The sequence below is a fragment of the Denticeps clupeoides genome, chromosome 10 (assembly GCF_900700375.1).
Source record: "Denticeps clupeoides chromosome 10, fDenClu1.1, whole genome shotgun sequence".
Taxonomy (NCBI): Eukaryota; Metazoa; Chordata; class Actinopteri; order Clupeiformes; family Denticipitidae; genus Denticeps; species Denticeps clupeoides.
Genome location: NC_041716.1, coordinates 1,417,856 through 1,435,977, shown reverse-complemented (window position 1 = coordinate 1,435,977; position 18,122 = coordinate 1,417,856). Strand labels below are relative to the sequence as shown.

Here is an 18,122-nt window from a genome sequence, read left to right as displayed (position 1 = left end):
GTCGAGTTGCTGGTGACCCCGTGAAGAACCCGGAAGAACAGCCTCCCCGCCTGTCCCCGCACCTGGCCGGTAGGTAGTGAGCTGGCGGCGGGTCGCGGTCGCCATGCGCTCGGCGCGTCGCGCGTTTTGACCGCCGTACCGAGTATGTAGCCGCGGCGTCCGGCGTTCTCGGCCTTTTCTATGTAAGTATATCGCGGCGCCGACGCGGCCGGTCGTGGTTTTGCTCTGTTGGGGTCCTGGTCTCCATGGCGCTGGCGCTTGTTTGTGGCCTCGGTGCCGGAAAGGCCGTTCTGGGCCGAACAGACCTCTCACATGGCATTAAGGAGGAAAACTATCACTGACATGTGCATGATGCTGAGAAATGCCTCGTGACAGCATGCCTCTCGGTGACAATTTTCTGACCATTTGGGACTGTTTCGTGTCCCCTTCGGGAAAAACAGCACGTTTTTTTCGGAGATGCTCTGTGTGTTCGGTTCCTTCGGGAATGCAACAAAAGGTGGACCACGCCCAAACACTAGCCAAGATGCACCAGGCCTTATTCATGATCTCTGACCGGCAGGCATGCCTGCGCCGCTGGGCGTTTAATATAGGCTGTGGACCAGCAGTACTGGTTTCTCTGTGACCTTTTATACACTCAGTAGTTACAGGGACTGTCCCCCCCTGGAGATGCTCAGGGTTTAGAGTCTTGCTCAGGGACACGATGGTAGTAAGTGGGGTTTGAACCTGGGTCTTCTGGTTCATAGGTGAGTGTGTTACCCAGTAGGCTACTACCACCCTATGCACGAGAAGAGCCGAGTTCAAACCCCACTTACTACCATCGTGTCCCTGAGCAAGACACTTAACCCTGAGTGTCTCCTGGGGGGGGCTGTCCCCGTAACTACTGATTGTAAGTCGCTCTGGATAAGGGCATTTGATAAATGCAAATGCATAGACGGGCGTTGAAATTTGTTGTTAAAATGTACTGGGATGTGGTATTTATAGCAGTGAGAACTTACGTATGACATCACAAGTGTACATCACAATATGACTAATGCCTGTTGTGTGTTTGTGTGTGTCGGGGGGTGGTCTGTTGATGACTGCTACTAACCTGACTCCTCCCATTTTCACCCACAGGGTTCGTAGGGCTTCACCTCTTCTGCTCCTAGACCATGAGGCTGGCAGGTGGGTTGCAGCCACGCCAACCCGTTTCTGCCCCGCTGTCACGAGTTCACGTGTCTCACGGTTTCCCAAATTCCCGCACGTTGCAGGGCCGCTACGCGTTATCGCCGTGGTCTTCCTGGTCGGGTTCACGTGGCTGCTGGCAAGTTCCATACTCGGGCGGGATGGTAGCTTGTTGCGTCATTTTTTCAGTGGTAAGTGTCTCCGTCTCACGATATTTCTGTTCGGAGCCTTTCAACTTTTCAATCATGGAGTCGGGGTGCCGTTACCGTAGCGTTCGGTTCCATTTTATTATATTGGATGCTCTTATTGGGCCCGTGGTACCATGCGTTCTTCATAACCACCTGATTCACTTTACATCGATGCTTTTAACAAGATGTAGACCCAGTACACTCTACGCCACACATGATCATAATATGAATTCTTTAAACATCTAAAGGCCTTTTTGACAACAAAAATGCTACTTTTACAATATTTAGCTCAATGAATGACCTCCAAAAACTGAAATATATCTAAACGTTTCCCCTGGACGGTGGTGTCCAAAATAGTTCTGCTTGATGTGACCTGGTTCATTAGAACTTGGCCCGTTGCTACATGGCGCCGGACCGTGGCGAAGTGTTAGGGTGAGAATTAGGGTGGTGGACTGCAGTCGCGGCAGAAATGTGCACCGGCTGGTTTAACCAGCGGAACTGTGAAGTGGCTGGAAAGGGAGCAACAGCAATCTTTTGTGTTAACCATTCTTTATCTTGTGCGCAGGTGGAAACGAAGAGCCGACTCCAGGTAAACAGACCTGTTAGACGGTAACATGCCCAATGATAAAGTTGCCTTTTAGAATCTATTAATTGGAATTCTGTTTTTGATGTTTATTTTATGAAAGAGCCCAAGCCACGCAAATACAAGTGTGGCCTGTCGGCACCCTGTCCCCAGAAGCATTTAGCTTTTCGGATCGTGTCTGGAGCTGCTAACGTCATTGGGCCCAAAATCTGCCTGGAGGACAAAATGTGAGTGTTTGCCTATCATTACCCATGAAGCATCACTCTCTCATTATATTGGTTGGAAAGGTGGAAAACAGGTTGTTCAGGGGCAGTGTCGGCCTAGCGGCTAAGGAAGCGGCCCCGTAATCAGAAGGTTGCTGATTCGAATTCCGAGCCGCCAAGGTGCCACTGAGCAAAGCACCGTCCCCACACACTGCTCCCGGGCGCCTGTCATGGCCGCCCACTGCTCACCAAGGCTGAGGGTTTAAAACAGAGGGCACATTTAGTTGTCACCGTGTGCTGTGTTCTTGGTTCACCTCTAGTGTCTTCTCTCGATCTATTATTAATATGTATTTTCCCTTCTCCCTGCAGCCTTGTGAGCAGCGTGAAGAACAATGTTGGGCGAGGACTGAATGTCGCTTTAGTCAACGGTAATGAATCACAGCGTCTTGCTCCAACGCCGGCTTGGCACCGGTGCTTTTTCCTTTAGTCAATATTCAAAATAGGTCAGAGGCACAGCGAGATGGAGCTGCAAACATGCAAATGAATTGTCAGCTACAATAGACTGTAATAAATTTATCATTAGTTTTCCACAAAAGATGACCTTGAACAGCGGAAGGCTGTTGGCCTGAGCTGCCGAGCCAGAACCCAGGTCACAACACCGGCTCATTCGTGGTTGTGTGTTCCCTCCTCAGGTGTGTCTGGAGAGGTCTTGGACATCAAGTCCTTTGACATGTGGGCAGGAGGTATGGTATTTTTGTGAAATTATTATTTTATTTTATTTTTGGTGTGTGTGTGGATATTGTGTAACCCTCAATGCCGTCCTCTCGGTTTTCTTTAGACGTAGCAGACCTGCTGAAGTATTTAAGGCCTCTCCACGAGGGAACGCTTGTATTTGTGGCATCCTTTGATGATCCTGCAACCAAGTACGTGTCTACCTCTGACCTGTGATCTGTTTGAATAAGGTTATGGTGCATTTGTGTGTGTGTGTGTGTGTGTGTGTGCACCTGTGAACCCTCATACTTGGCAAACTACAGAATGGCCACCGAAACATGTTGCCGTTCAAGTTATTTATTTTAATATGTTTGCATATTTATTTGCACATGTCATGAGATTTGTGGGGCTGTGCATTAGGGTGTATAAAGGTCTAACGAAATGTCACTGCAGGTTGAACGACGAGGCTCGGCGCCTGTTCGAAGAGCTGGGAAGCACCGCTGTGAAGGAATTGGGCTTCAGGGACAGTTGGGTGTTCGTGGGAGCCAAAGGAATCGAGAACAAGAGTCCATTTGAGCAGGTAATTCGGGGCTGATGGCCTACTGAACTTTCAGCAAACCTTTTAACATTTACATATACAGCATTTACCAGATGTCCTTATCCCGAGTGCCTTACGATCAGTAGAGACAGGGACAGTCCCCCTCTGGAGACACTCAGGGTTAATTGTCTTGTTGGAGTTTGGAGCTTTAAGCACATACCACCTTTTTGACTTCCATACTAATGCTAACCGCTTCCTCTCTACCCCTCAGCGTATGAAGAACAACAAGAACAATAATAAATACGAGGGCTGGCCCGAGTCTTTGGAAATGGACGGCTGCGTGCCCCTCCGAGCGCCCCTCGAGAACTGAGTTTTCGCCGTTTGGCTGGACCACGAATGGAAGAGCAGGGCTTTTTGAGCTCAGGGGTTGGAGTTGCGGATGGTCCCTGGTTCAGGATGAGTGCTTCACAAACTGGATGAAAGTCCTACTTTTTGTATGAAATGGTAGACCGAGAACATGCAGCTGGGGGGACTTGAACAGATTCATCCTGGACCAGCTTTCAGTGACTAAGTTAGTGACTGAAAGGCAAATTTGAGGATGGGGGAAATGTAATTTTCTCAATGAACGAAGTTCCTTTGAAGAATCAGCAGCCTACTCTACTTCAGAACCTAACGTCAGATGGAGCGGCATATATCCCACATAAATTATATTATCTGAAAGGTAAAGTTTTTAAATGCACTGGCCTAAAGTCTGAATTTAACTCTCATTAACACTGTGTTATCGGGTGCGCTGTAGGTAGAGGCTCCTAGTAAAGTGGCCAGTGAGTATACCTTCAAAACAGCTCCTGGAGACCTGCAACCCCGCATGGGTTGGAATTAACAAAGACCAAATAAACGATTGATTAATTAGCATGTCTCAGGCCAGGGGGGTTGTTCTTCGGACCATCTGTTTAATCAGATATCCTCTTGATTTCACATCCTGGTCTTTTTTTTTTTTTTTTTTTTTTTTTTGTGGTTGCTGCCTAATTCAATGTTTGCTTTATGTCGTGTTTTTAATGTGCCATGCTTATTTATGATTTAGCTCCCAAGGACCCATTTTCACGATGAGTAGGAATTCCAAGGTGCCCGAGGGCTACATGGTGGACCAGTTGTGAACCTAGTCACACGTACGCAGCTTTTAAAGCCATCAGATCGTAATTGTTAATGTGTCATTATCCGTTTGTTGTTTTTCTACTTTTTATTTTGTGTCATTTAAAGACTAATGTTAAATATTAGGGTTACAATGTTTGATTTATTTGACACATCTGGCATCATTTGTCACTGAGCCAGATAATGCTATATGATTACATTGCTGCTTCAATTTTATAATAAAGCTGAATGGGCTGTGACATTGAGTTCAAATATTCTAATAACGGTCCAAACATGCAGCTTGGTCAGTTGAGGTCATTCACAATTGAGTGGAGTGTCACGTGTTCTACAATATGGCCAGCGGTGATCTCTGGTGAAAGCAAGATTTTTGGTGGGAAGCACTTTTGCTAGTCATTTTTCAGATTCACTCTTAACTACATACGGTACACCAACACAAAAAGTTACATAACAAAAAAAGTTTAAATTTAAATTAAAGGGAAAAAAACTGCGCTTTCATTCGTTTGATATTTTACAAGTTAAATTTTGCCCATCTCCTCAGGGTGATGGGATAAATGCAGAGGACAAATTTCGCTGTGCACCGTGTGCTGTGCTGCTGTGTATCACATGAGACAATGACTTCACTTTATTCTATCTGCAAACCAAGGAGCAGAGCTGTAACCTCGGCCTGCACCAAAACCTTCTAGTCTCTATCCGATTTGGACTGTGCATGTGTACCCCGCCACCATGGTACGACCTAAACCTACTGTGTAGCTCGTTTATTTGAATTTTCATGTGCTTCATGGGAGACTGGTGGGGCGGCGCGGCGGCGCCCCCTATTGACGGGCCGCCACTGGTGGCCAAGCCAATCAGACTTCAGAACCGCAACAGACGGTTTTGTAATCGCTTCAAGCACCATGGACAGCGGCGCTACCGCGGAACGGCCGGCAGGGGGCGCCGCGCCATCGCCACATTGCAGCAGATATGTATTTAACGTGTAATTCAAGTAGCCAAATTAATCAAATGCGCAATATATGCTTCCTCTAGGAAAGTGTAATTGTGTATTTAATGCAGAGCATTTCAGGCCTATGTGTTGGGGATACAACGTTGGGGCGAAAGGTTGTTAGCATTCTGGGGGGCCAAAACTACTAGGTTGGTAGTCATAATTCCACAAACATATATCTCGTTTTATTTTAGTTTTATGATGTTTAACAACAGCAGACGAATTAAACGCCGCTCGGCCTCGTTGTAACCGGCAAGCTGACATGGAAATCCTTCTCTCGCCCCATTTTACTGAATAATAATAACCAGATTTGAACGCGACTGCAGAATCAAGTGCGCGCCCCCGGCGCGCGTGCACGCCGTACGTGCGCGTGCACGCGCGGGGAGAGAAGCGCGGCGGCGGCTGGACCTGCGGGATCCGACCGAACCGGATTGTATTTCACGCGTCGGAACACCTGACCGCCGCCATGGGGGACGCTCCGCCGTTTCCGCCGATCTAACGGGGCCACCCGCGGGCTGCCACACATGGGTAAGAAGCGCCTATTGTCGGGAGGAAAAACCGCGGATCGGCCGCTCCAGCCTCCCGGGTTCGGCTACTCTCGCCGACCGGGAAGAGGCGGGCCGGGCGGGAACCGCAGGCCGGCGGAGGCCCGCTTTAAATCCGGTTCGGTTCGTTTCATCGATCCCGAGGCAGTAAAACGTCCAGGAAAACGGAGACGGCGGTCAAGGCGCTCGCAGGCCCCGGTTCCGGACCGGCGGGAGGTTCTGCTGGTCGGAGCCGGACATGTGAAGACACAACCCCGATTTATCATCTTCCCCCCGGATCTCTGTGTCTCGGCCGGACAGAATAGTTCTGAACGTCTCAGGTTCTGCTGATTTCACGTTCCACATTTGGTTCTGCTTCTTGCCCAGAACTTTTGGTTTTAACTGTAATTTTAACAGCTGAGGTGTGAAAATGGAGAGGGGTTTGTTTTTATGTGTGACCCCCGGGGGGCATAAACCAGCAGGTCCGCCCGTTTTTACTCGGTCCAAGTCCAGATAAATCAAATCCCACCGATAAACACCCACCGGGCCTTCAGGACTACAACGTCCTCGCATCCGGCTTCCAAGCAGTAATAACACACACACACACACACACACCAATACACAACCATCATTATTCAGTTGTAGTACAACCCGTCCCAGTGTGGAGCTCTGGACGCTGGTGTTGGCGGCGTTGTGGTCTGAGGACGCGTGTCAAGTTGTTCCCAAACTTTCTGCATTTTGTTAGAGGAGTGAAAACGGACACAGTGGCCCATTGTGTGTTGGTATTTAGTGAAACGGAGCCCCCGCTCGCTGCTTTTTACCGTGCCGGAGCTGTCGGGGTTGGGGGGTCGTTGCTGTCCACTTCCTTGCATTTGGTGTGTACATTGTTGGTGTTGGTCTGTGTGTGTTTTGTTGGTGTGTGTGTTTTTGGTGTTGGTATGTACATTGTTGCTGTGTGTGTTTTTGTTGGTGTGTATTGTGGGTGTTAGTCTGTGTGTGTTTTTGGCGTTGGTATGTACATTGTTGGTGTGTGTGTGTTTTTGGTGTTGGTATGTACATTGTTGGTGTGTGTGTGTTTTTGGTGTTGGTATGTACATTGTTGGTGTGTGTGTGTTTTTGTTGGTGTACATTGTTGGTGTGTGTGTGTTTTTGGTGTTGGTATGTACATTGTTGGTGTGTGTGTGTTTTTGTTGGTGTACATTGTTGGTGTGTGTGTGTTTTTGGTGTTGGTATGTACATTGTTGGTGTGTGTGTGTTTTTGTTGGTATATGTCTTGTTGGTGGTGTTCTGTGTGTGTTTTGTTGGTGTACATTGTGTGTGGGTGTGTGTGTGTTTTTGTTGGTATGTGTGTTTTTGTTAGTTGGTGTGTGTGTATGTGTGTGCACCACCCCTTCCCCCCCGTTTTATCTTTGCCTCTCTTGTTTCTTTCACACACACATTTTTCCCAGCCATTGTAGCGACGCCCGCACCCTCCTCCCCGCCGCCCGGCCAAATCCCCTCCGTCCACCAACTTGGCTCGTCCTGTCCTCTTCCCAGATGAGTTTTCAGGCAGCCGTCCCTCACACACACACACACACACACGGTCTGTCCCCTTTGTCTGCCTCAGTAAACCCACGCACTCTCTCCCGGGGATTTCTGTGTTTGTGACCGTCAAGGACGGTGACAGGCCGCTGGGCGCGTCGCTGCCAGTCGCTCCTGTAAGCAGGGCTGTTGGTTCAGGTATCTGGAGGACACGCCCTGTCCTGCGGTGGTCCAGGTCGTGCATGTGAGTGAAACGTTGGTAATGTCTGTTCGGCGGTGTGAGGAAATTCCTTGTGAAAACGTGCATTGTTTCAGAATACGGGGCTTTTCTTTGTGTTTGGGTGTGTTTTGGTGAGAACCGGAGAGAGACGTCCCTCTGGCCTGAATGCGTTTGATGTGCTGTGATAACTTTGTCCGGTATGTGGCTTTCGTGGGAAGTCCTGGCCCCGGGGAAGTGCGTGAAATAACTTCCCTGGCATGATCGCCTGTTGGTTCACGCTCCTCCACATCCTGCCTTCCCGCTTTTCAACAGCAGCCTGGACGGGCAGTCGTCCACTTTCACGGCTCTTCGCAGAGTCCGAGTCCAACAAGTGAACAACTGTGCCGAGCCACAGTCGCAGCGAAGACAAAGATGTGTGGCCGGCACCTCCTCCCCCACCATCTTTCTCTCTTGCTCTCCGTCCCTCCTCGTTTTTATTAAAGGTGATGTAACATTAATACGAGTTCCTCTAGTCTGTCTATGGTCCTGCAGTGACTAGAAATGGCGATAGGTGTAAAGAGTGTCTTGGCCGTTCTGCTCCACTGATAAGAGAGCGACAGTTCAGACTGTCGGATCTGGAATTTGTCCCCTTATGACATCATAAGGGGAAAGGGTACCATGCTTTTTCCACCCAGAGAATTTCACACCCCTCCCCTAAAACATGATCTCCACTGACCGTCATGGCTTCCAAATGTGCGAAGTTGTGTGTTTTGAGCACTAATGCATTATTATTATTATTATTATTTTTAGTCCAATCACGTGAGACTGAAGAACCAGTGGGTTTAGCCCCTTTGCTTAAACTTAAATAAAATCAGTCCACTCTCCATTTTGGTCTCCCACAGTCACTGTTATCATGGCTTCAGTTGGTCCAGAATGCTGACGGGTACCAAAAAGAGACAACACCTTACCCCAGTGCTTGCGTCACTGCACCGGTTGCTGGTTAATTTTAGAATTCAGTTTAAAACTTTATTGATGGTTTTTAAGGCCCTAAATGGACATGTCTCACCCTACATAATTTATATATATAATTTCCTTCAGACCTCCCTTTTTATTTTAATTTTAGCTTTTACTATCCATGTATATTACTTTTGTACTTTCTGTGTGTATTTGTATGTCCTTTTATGCCCGTACGGTACTTTGGTGCAGTGGAACTGCTGTTAAAGTGCTCTATAAATAAAGTTGACTTGGCCTGACGTGCTGAAAAGTCAGATGTCTGCTGACTTAATATTAATATTGGTAATATTATTGGTGAGGAACTATCTAGCATTGTTAAAAAGTTTTTGTTTTTCCATGTTTGGATAGCTTGGAGAGGTTGGGGGAAACTTGGGTACGCCTGTTCCCCTCCCTTCATAAATCCTGAATATCCAACATAAAGGCTTCAAAGGCAAAAATATATATATATTTTTTAGAATACAATTTGTAATTTCTTGTATTGCTTTTTTGGGGGGAAAAAGGCCGCTTCTACTTTTTTCTTGCATTTTGCTTGCATTAACTTCCCTGAAATGACATCTTTATGAGGATAAATAAAAAGTTCAAATCTAAAGATTTGTGGGCCCAAGTGTTGTATTGGGAAAAACGCAGACACGACTTCCGGTCTGCGCCAAACATCGTGGTTGGTGAATGGTGTTCATGACATCGTTTCTACTTCTATAGGCCGCTCTCCACCTCATTAGCATTTAAAGGTACAGACACCGAAACGGCGCGTCCTGGGAAATCTCATTGTGGCTGTAATTTCGGAAAGAGACTTCAGATACAGTATTAGACTGATATAAAAGTATAATAGGGGACCTTTTAAAGAGGAGCTCAGTCCACGTCTACCTCCCTCATGCTGTTATCCTTCAGAGCAGCATTCGTCCCTCAGCTCCACGCTCACCTCCGCTGCACGCCAGTGGAAACTCGGGGAGGGCGAAGGAGCGCCGTTGAGGAACGGGGTTGGGCGGCGGCGGTAAAACAAGCTGAGTGGAGAACTCTATACAGGCTCTTAAATGACAAGATGACCGGGAGACCTCGGGCCTGCCATGTGAGCGCGAGGTAAGCGGCGCGAGTTACCGGAGCGGCGCTCCCGACGCCTCGCTCGGGTGAACGTCCGTAGATGGGCTTCCTCCGTGTCTGGAAATGGAAGAAAAGCGTCCGTTAGTGCTTCCGTTGATGTTGGGTAACGGTGAGCCGGCGCCGGCGCCGGTGTCAGTGAAAGCTGGACTGTGACTGATGGACGGCGAGCGCGGCGTATAAACGTGCCACTGGAGCTGTAATATAAGGACGTATTGGATCATCTGATCCGGCGGGTGTTTGTGTTGTCAGCAATAGACAAGGGGTCGTATATAGCACCAGGAAAATAATGGGTCAGGTTCGCTGATGTCATATAACGTGGAAGAAGTCTATCTGTGTGTTGGAGAGGAGGTAGTTGTTGGTGGGTAATTATTTCTGACGCCCAGAAGATCTTCGATTAGTGATGCTCAGTAAATTATGTTCACATTTTCAAAAGGGGCGGAGCCTGCGGGCATGATTGACAGCTCTCCCTTACCCTCCTTCCTACATTCTGGACTATTTCTTTACTCTCCCAATACCCCTTGTTCAGAAACATGACCACGCCCACTTCCAACACCAACATGCTGAATATGAAAGTGATTGTCACATGTGACATGGCACAGCACCCAGTGAACTCTGTGAAATGTGTCCCCTGCATTTGGTGAGCAGTGGGCAGCGTGTGGGGACGGTACCTTGATCGAGAGACCTCAGTGGCACCTTGCAGGTTCGGGGTCCGCCTCCGTACCCGCTAGGCCACCACTGCTTATTATAAGCACCTTCATTCAGGACATCTGATCAGTGAACTATACACGCACTACATCTTTTAATATGGCACATCATTTAAAGGTAGGCCATACATTGATTGATTTCAACTTTGTTATTAATGTGCTTAACTTAATTTTGCTGCATACACAAGTCCATGATGAAAAGCACTGTGGTGCACACCTATCTAGAATAATTAATAGTATCGTGTTCTATATCGGTGTCTCTTATGATGTGATTTGTGAGGTGTGAGAGCGTTTGTTCATTTATCGTGACTATTATCATTTTTTACAGCCGCAAGATTACGGGGCTACATGGAGACAATAACGATGCGGCGCGGCCCACTTGGGCTCATTATTCGCTGCTGATTTTAGGGTACTTTAAAGCATGAATTATTAACGGTGAGTGGGGCGCAGGCCGTGTCATCCATTTTTAATCGTTGCAATCAAGCGCTCCTGACCCCGTCCAGTTGACTGACGGACCCTCGGCAGGTATTGTTCCGAGCGGAGTGGCCCGCCGGGTCCCTGCCGGACCACGTGTTCGGTGTTAGCGCTAATCACCTTCTGCGAACAAAACTCCAGTTGTGTGCAGATCAGCGCGGCATGACGCAACCACCACTTCCTCTTCTCAATCAGGAGTTGTTGGTGAAAGCCGCGGCCGCCGCCGCCGTAATCGTCCCAGTAGGCTCCTGTTGGTTTGGTGCATGTGTGATGCGGATCGCTGCGAGATAATCCGCTGTGGCGTTAACAATTCGCTGCTGCTTTGACGGGAATATGAAGAGATTATCTCGCGCAGTGTGGAGAGAAACGGCGCCACTTTTCTGCCCTCTTTTTAGGAAACGGTCTGTTCCCGGAGTCGGGGAAGGAGAAGTCGCCATTTATGTCATGTGACCTCAGCAACAGAGAAGGCCTGAGTTTCGACGCGGCTGCGCTGGTTAGGAGGCTGTTCTTCAGACTGGTCTTTAACGTTCCAACCAATTCCGAGATTTAAAAGAAAACGATTCAAATTTACCACAAAATTGTTAAACTAAACTTCTGACGACTCCGAAAAGCTTCGCTACAGAAAAACGTTGTAGTTCTAAATGTAGAAAGAAAACGTCATACGTATGTACGGATTTCTATGACTTTTCCACAACTTTATGTTTGTTTTGCATTTTGAAACTTTTCAAGGCCTGGAAAATCATTTTTCCAAATTCCATGACACTTCCAGGTTTTTAGTGACCGTAGGAATGCTGGCATTAGTGAGAGACGTTCTACTCACTCTGTTTTTCTGTTTCTGCAGGATCTACATGAGGACGCGTTCATCAAGATAAAAAAAAAAAAAACGTTTCTTGGTTCTTTCCGATTAGATTTTTTTTTTTTGTTTAATAAGACGTGTCAGAAGGAAATGGAACGGACGTAAGAACGGACCGGGAACTGAGCTGATGCAGGTGTGAAGCTGGAGAACCCGAGACCGAGTGAAGGGGAACAAGACGGAGCAGGAGACGGAACGTCGAGGAAGCGTGTTCGGTGCGCAGCGGCGCCACCGAGGGGGAGAGACGGGGACTGGCAGAAGTAGGAGGGTAGGAGGAGGCGAAGGCGGAAAGGTCCTCTCCGATGGCCACTGACCCCGGAGAACCCGCAGCCACCGAGGACTCCTCGGAAAAACCTGATGGAGAGCGGGAGGAGGAGAACGAGCAGGAGGGCCACGCCGTGGCTGCGATGGCGGCGCGGGACCGGGAGAGGACTCGCAGCACGCCGTCCGACTTCCCCTCCTCCCAGGCCGAGGAACGGCGAGCCGGCCATGGAGGGAGAGATGGCGAGGCTGGCGAGCAGCAAACGCACGGCGCCCGGCCGCTGTCCGTCTCCACCCCGTCCTCGCCAGCTGCCCACCAGCACCACCACCACCATCACCACCACCATCACCATCACCACCACCAGGGCTCACGCTTGAGGCGAGAGAACAAGCGCTTCTTCCGCAAGAGCGTGGAAATCTGCGAGGAGGAGGATGAGCCGGAGGAGCCCCCCGTTCCAGACACCCACCAAAGCGCCCCTCACCTGGACGTCCAGTCATCAGACTCGGTCTTCATCTGCAGCGGCCAGCAGCCGCCTGCCGGTGCCCAGTCTGCTCTGGGGGGCGACGGGGCCACCGATGGCGTCACGCAAGACCCCGAGAAGTCTGGCGGCCCCTCCTCCTCCTCGCTGCAGCAGAAAGGCAAGGAGCGCGAGCGCGAGCAGGAGGAAGAGGCGGAGATGAAGGCCGTGGCCACCTCTCCCGGGGGGCGCTTCCTCAAGTTTGACATCGAGCTGGGCCGGGGCGCCTTCAAAACCGTCTACAAGGGTCTGGACACCGAGACGTGGGTGGAAGTGGCGTGGTGTGAGCTGCAGGTAAGATCGGCGATGCTGAGTTCGCATGATTTCGAAATCCCGTCTCTCAGGACTTTTTCCGTGCTTCAGTGGTGAAATCTTAGACGCTGGACTGCTTACTCATTCGGCAGCAGATCTGCCTCAGACTGTGGGAAAGGTGTGTCGAATATCACAGTGAAAAACGAAATGCGCATGATTGCAATGCAAGAATTTTAAGTCATTTCTTATCATAATAAATTATTGATCAGAGCAATTAGTCATACTACAGTGTTGCCAAATACTGATTAATACATCTGTACTTTTCTGAAATAGAAACTCTTCCAAACCATCCAAAATATTTCAACCATTTTAAATGCAAATCTGAAAGTGAAAATGAAGTGATTGTCACTGATACACGGCAGCACAGCACACGGTGCACACAGTGAAATTTGTCCTCTGCATTTAACCCATCACCCTTGGTGAGCAGTGGGCAGCCATGACAGGCGCCCGGGGAGCAGTGTGTGGGGACGGTGCTTTGCTCAGTGGCACCTTGGCAGATCGGGATTCGAACCGGCAACCTTCTGATTACAGCGCCGCTTCCTTAACCGCTAGGCCACCACTGGCCCTAACTTAGTAGGCCAACATACTCAAATTTGAAGAGCAAAATTTACATTTACTGCATTTACCAGACATGTTCATCAGTAGTTACAGGGACAGTCCCCCCTGGAGACACTCAGGGTTAATTGTCTTGCTCAGGGACACGATGGTAGTAAGTGGTGTTCGAACCTGGGTCTTCTGGTTCATAGGCGAGTATGTTACCCACTAGGCTACTACCAGCTCATTAAAATCAAATTCATTAGGCAAATTCTACCCCTATCTGGCAATATACCCCCCACTCTTCCAAAAGCATGCAGCCCTGCAATGAAGTATTTACTTTATGCACAGTTCATGTTTCTGTGCAGCAATAAAGGCAAAAATGTCCCCAGAAGCCCTCATTATGGCTTCAGTAATCAATCGTTGTGACAAAATATTGCAAAAAGGTGAAGAGTTTGACACAGAAAGTGATTCGGTGAGCAGAGGTTGGAATTAATGAAATTGTTAACTTAGCGAGCCTCTTTCCATGCACGTTTGGGGCTAATGTCTGTCTACTAAGGAGCTTATCCACTCGGTTCTTTAATTAACAGGCTGAGTTTGCATATAAATCAAGTCTTGCCCACGTTAGCGGCCTGGGGTCGCACCGTTTCTGTGCCTTTTGCGGGATTTACGAAGGTTCCTCTGTAAAGACGATCTGAGTGGAAGTTTTAATGAAATTAATAATTACTGCATCATGTGCTCTATTCTCCTGCCATTATGCAGACGACTGCAGGTCATACCGGCTGGTGGCTCTATTGGATTATGAGATTTTAGCACGCCAAGGTTGTAATTATCATGTAGAGATTATTTCAGGCCGGAATGGGCCTGTGAAACTCTGACGCTCTGCGTGGCCCTAGTTTGTGGTCATGTGATCAAACACGGGAACTTTGAAGGACTGGGGGGATGGGGGCATAGAAAGTACGTTGCGTGATGCATGTTGTATGAGCGAAGCTAAAGAAAACAGAGGATGCAAAGAGGAACCGGGAAGCACGAGGGAGTCGAAGGTCAGTGCAGGGGAAGTGGCAGTTGGGAAAAAATGCAGGGGAGCGCAGGAAGGCCACAGTGACCAGTGACTGCTAGACTAGTCTTGAGTTCTGTGAAGAGCTAATTAAGTGCCTTTAACTAATCCCGGCGTGTAACTGGCACATTATCGGCTCATTGGGCCAGCAGCCCAAGTCTGGAACGCCACATACTCTCCATTTGTCCTCCTGGAAGCGTCTTTGGGGACCACGCCCGCACTCAAAACTATACGCCGGACTGCCTCCACATAACCGTCAGATCTGCAGAGAGGAAGCGCTGGAGAGCGTCTGCATGATTCAAGTCTTTTCAATCACAGCGCGATGGTGCTGACGCCTGCAGTTTAGAGGGACGCCCTCCGGCAGATCGCTCTCCATGCAAGTGATCAGTCTGCAGAAGTAAAATCCACAGGACTGATCGTGTGTTTGCGGACGTGCTTCGCAATCCGCTGGTTATATTTTGCGAAAGAAGCCTGTCTCGGTTACAAATTGATTGTGTTGTTCCCAAACGTGGTTAATGCACTGAAATATGACTCATATGACGAACAATTTCATTATATGCAGCAGGTCAGTTTAAAAACCAGAGGGGGCATCTGTAGTTCTCTAACCTACAGCTGCTGGGGAAAATTATTAAAGGTCCTCTATCATTAAAATGTGACTTTGTGAGATTAACATTAATACGAGTTCCTGCGGTGGCTAGAAATGGCGATAGGTGAAAAGAGGGCTTTGGTCGTTTTGCTTTACCGTTCAGAGAGCGGCAGCTCAGACGGTCGGATATGGAATTTGTCCCCTTATGACGTCATAAGGGGAAAGGTTCCTCCCGTTTCTCATGCTTTTTCCACCCAGAGAATTTCCACCCCTCCCCTTTAGTTGTGGGTTCATTTTTTTCAGTGGGTTCATTTTATTTTTTCTGGAAAAATGCGACACAACTTCCTGTCTGCACCAAACATTGTGGTTGGTGAATGGTGTTGATGACATCATTTCATACTCAACTTCTATGGGCCGCTCTCCTCCTCAACCCGCCCCTCTCCTCCTCATTAGCATTTAAAGCTACAGATGGTCTAACGGTGCGTCCTGGTAAATCTCATTGTGGAACTGGGTCTGAGGGCTATCAATCAACGTATCAGAAATAATTACACACTAACAAATAGGCCTGTACAGGTAGTTAGTTCCTCCTCTACAACATACACTTCCTGTTTCTATCTGGTTATTTCTGTAAATTCTTGTCTTTAAACACTGCATCAATTAGGCCCCTGATGTGTAAAGTTTCTTTCTGAATAGATGAAAATCTCACCTCAAAATCATGGTTTACATACAAATTGTGAGAGTAGCAGAACTTGAAAATACAGTCTAAAGTAGTTAGTTCATTAGTGTTTAGTGTTCGTACATGGACACTCTGTCCTGGTTATGCTGGTGGCAGAATGCTGAAGGCAAATGAGCATTTGTTAAGAAAAGCAGGTCACGCCGGCTGCATGCTCAGATATTTTCGCCACACCTTGCCTTCCGTGTTTGACGTGAAGCAGCTGGTATTTTCAGCTTCAACAGGGGAAGTAATTAGAACAAGCGACAGCGTCGTAGACGTGACCGAAGTGGGGTTCTTGGTCGGTACTCACGTTCTGCAGGGCCGTGGGCATGGAGAATAGTGTAATAAACCACCATATGATTTGTGATTTATTCAGTGGCAGATGTTATTATGCATCCATTGTTTTACCATACAATGAAAGTGACAATGAAGAGGATGTATATCATGATTGATATAATGTAGGGCTGTGTGATATGGCATAAAATTCATATTGCGATATAAATGTGACGGTAGACTGTGTAAATTGCGGTATGTAATTTGATAAGTAAATTTAAATGTAACTGTGTTTTTAAAAAGGTAACGTGTCCATAGCAAAGACCCTGCAGCAGGAAGTCATATAATAAACATCAACATAACCATATACCAGATATCTGGCCAATTCTACCGCAAGTGGACTTTCTGTCTCAACATAAGGCCAGTGAAATACCAGGTATTTGTATGATGCGAGTACTTATATAAAATCTTCTGTATTCTAGTTTACGTTAAAAATAGTACTCCTTAACCTGACTCTACTCTTAAAACTAACCCTCACCGTTGTGCGCTTGTTTTATTTTAATTATTGGGTCTGCAGTATTTTAAAAGCTTTAAACTGTAGATTTTAGGATTACTAGTCATTTTTAATAATATTTAAGGCCTTGTTCTTTTTCTCTCGCTCAAAATTAATGGCTTGTGCTGCAAGTAGGCGTGGTTTCGCACAGGTGACGCGACTTTGTCATTATCACGAGTAGGCCGATATAATCAAAATCTCTCCCCTTGGCCAAATTTGCATCTCATACCCACACTAATATCGTGTGTGTAGAATATATGGTCAACGTGTGCTGTATATTTCCATTTACAGCATTTACCAGATGCCCTAATCCAGAACGACTTACAGTCAGTAGTTACAGGGACAGCCCCCCAGAGCAACTTAAGTTTCTTGCTCAGGGACACAATGGTAGTAAGTGGGATTTGAACCTGGGTCTTCTGGTTCATAGGCGAGTGTGTTACCCACTAGGCTACTACCACCCATATATGGAGGAGATGGAGAGGATCAACATAACATGCCTCCTAGAATGGACCTGTTTTAGGCACACACACAGGCATGCAGATCTTGCTCATTTGCACGCACACTCGCATACCTACCCACCCTGTCCAGTCTGTCGAGAGGCACACAGATAGGCCCATTATTTTAAACACGCCCACATTGCATGCAAATTTTCTTCTTTTGTTGCAGCTCTAGTCTATGTTGTAGATTATTTGGCTTTTGAGGAAGGTGTTCTGGGGGTGGCAGTTCAATGTATTTCTGTTTAAAAAAAGCCTGATCAATATGTTGTTCCGCCATGTTATCAACTTACCTGATGTCTACAGGGTGCTTCTGTAACAGAGGCCAGACTCTGCAAATGTGTCTTATTGAAAATAATCCATCAATTTTTTTTTTCACCCACTGTAGCATTATCGATTTTTTGCAATTTGACAGAAATCAATAGAGTAAAACTGCCAAAGTAGATGTAGTTGTTTTCAAGCTTGGTTATAACCGCCATCATCAGACAGAATGAGTATTTTTAGAGGCGCATACTGCAATGGGAACGCAGAGAGTTTCACACACACACCTCACACGGACCAGCAGGGACTGCAGACGCTCCAGAGACACGGATTAGCTGCCATAATGCGGCCTGAGAAGGCAGAGATGTCAAGGTTCACTCTGTGGCCAGCACCTCTCGCCTCACAGGAAGTCAAGTCGTTCACGCTCAGCCTTAAGCTTGCGACGACAGTCTTTATTTACACCTCATGCGGACTAAAATCAGAGTCGGGACTTTATAAAAAGGAACCTTTGCAGAACATGCGTGTTGGCACATTATCTTTCAGTGGAATTCTGCTAAATTCATTTGCGTGTCACTGCAGCGTATGCTCTGTTGTGCCAGTAAAGCATGATTGACCTGGAGTGACAGAATGTGTGTGTGTGTGTGTGTGTGTGTGTGTGT

The 18,122-nt window shown here is 47.7% G+C and overlaps 2 protein-coding genes across 6 annotated transcripts in view; both read left to right on the top strand.

Annotated features, from left to right (window-relative positions):
* fam3a (FAM3 metabolism regulating signaling molecule A) lies at positions 1-4,772 on the top strand. 2 transcript variants are annotated; one of them, XM_028993944.1, is made up of 10 exons: positions 1-69; positions 1,114-1,161; positions 1,248-1,352; positions 1,915-1,938; positions 2,036-2,159; positions 2,505-2,563; positions 2,828-2,878; positions 2,974-3,058; positions 3,300-3,426; positions 3,656-4,772. In XM_028993944.1, exons 2-10 carry the CDS (start codon positions 1,149-1,151, stop codon positions 3,752-3,754), a joined length of 687 nt encoding a protein of 228 aa, XP_028849777.1. In that variant the 5' UTR covers positions 1-69; positions 1,114-1,148; the 3' UTR covers positions 3,755-4,772. The 2 variants fall into 2 exon arrangements, with proteins under 2 accessions (XP_028849777.1, XP_028849776.1); XM_028993943.1 differs by having other exon boundaries at positions 44-182.
* Positions 4,773-5,900: 1,128 nt separating this feature from the next.
* Positions 5,901-18,122, top strand: part of wnk3 (WNK lysine deficient protein kinase 3) — a 35,009-nt gene continuing 22,787 nt past the window's right edge. For 2 of the 4 annotated variants that reach the window (XM_028995012.1, XM_028995008.1), the window contains exons 1-2: positions 5,901-6,040; positions 11,888-12,972. In XM_028995012.1, the coding sequence (XP_028850845.1) occupies positions 12,202-12,972 (771 nt within the window). In that variant the 5' untranslated portion in view covers positions 5,901-6,040; positions 11,888-12,201. Of the gene's footprint in view, positions 6,041-7,698; positions 7,802-11,084; positions 11,540-11,887; positions 12,973-18,122 lie in introns of those variants that run through there. The other 2 variants (XM_028995010.1, XM_028995011.1) reach the window with 2 other exon arrangements.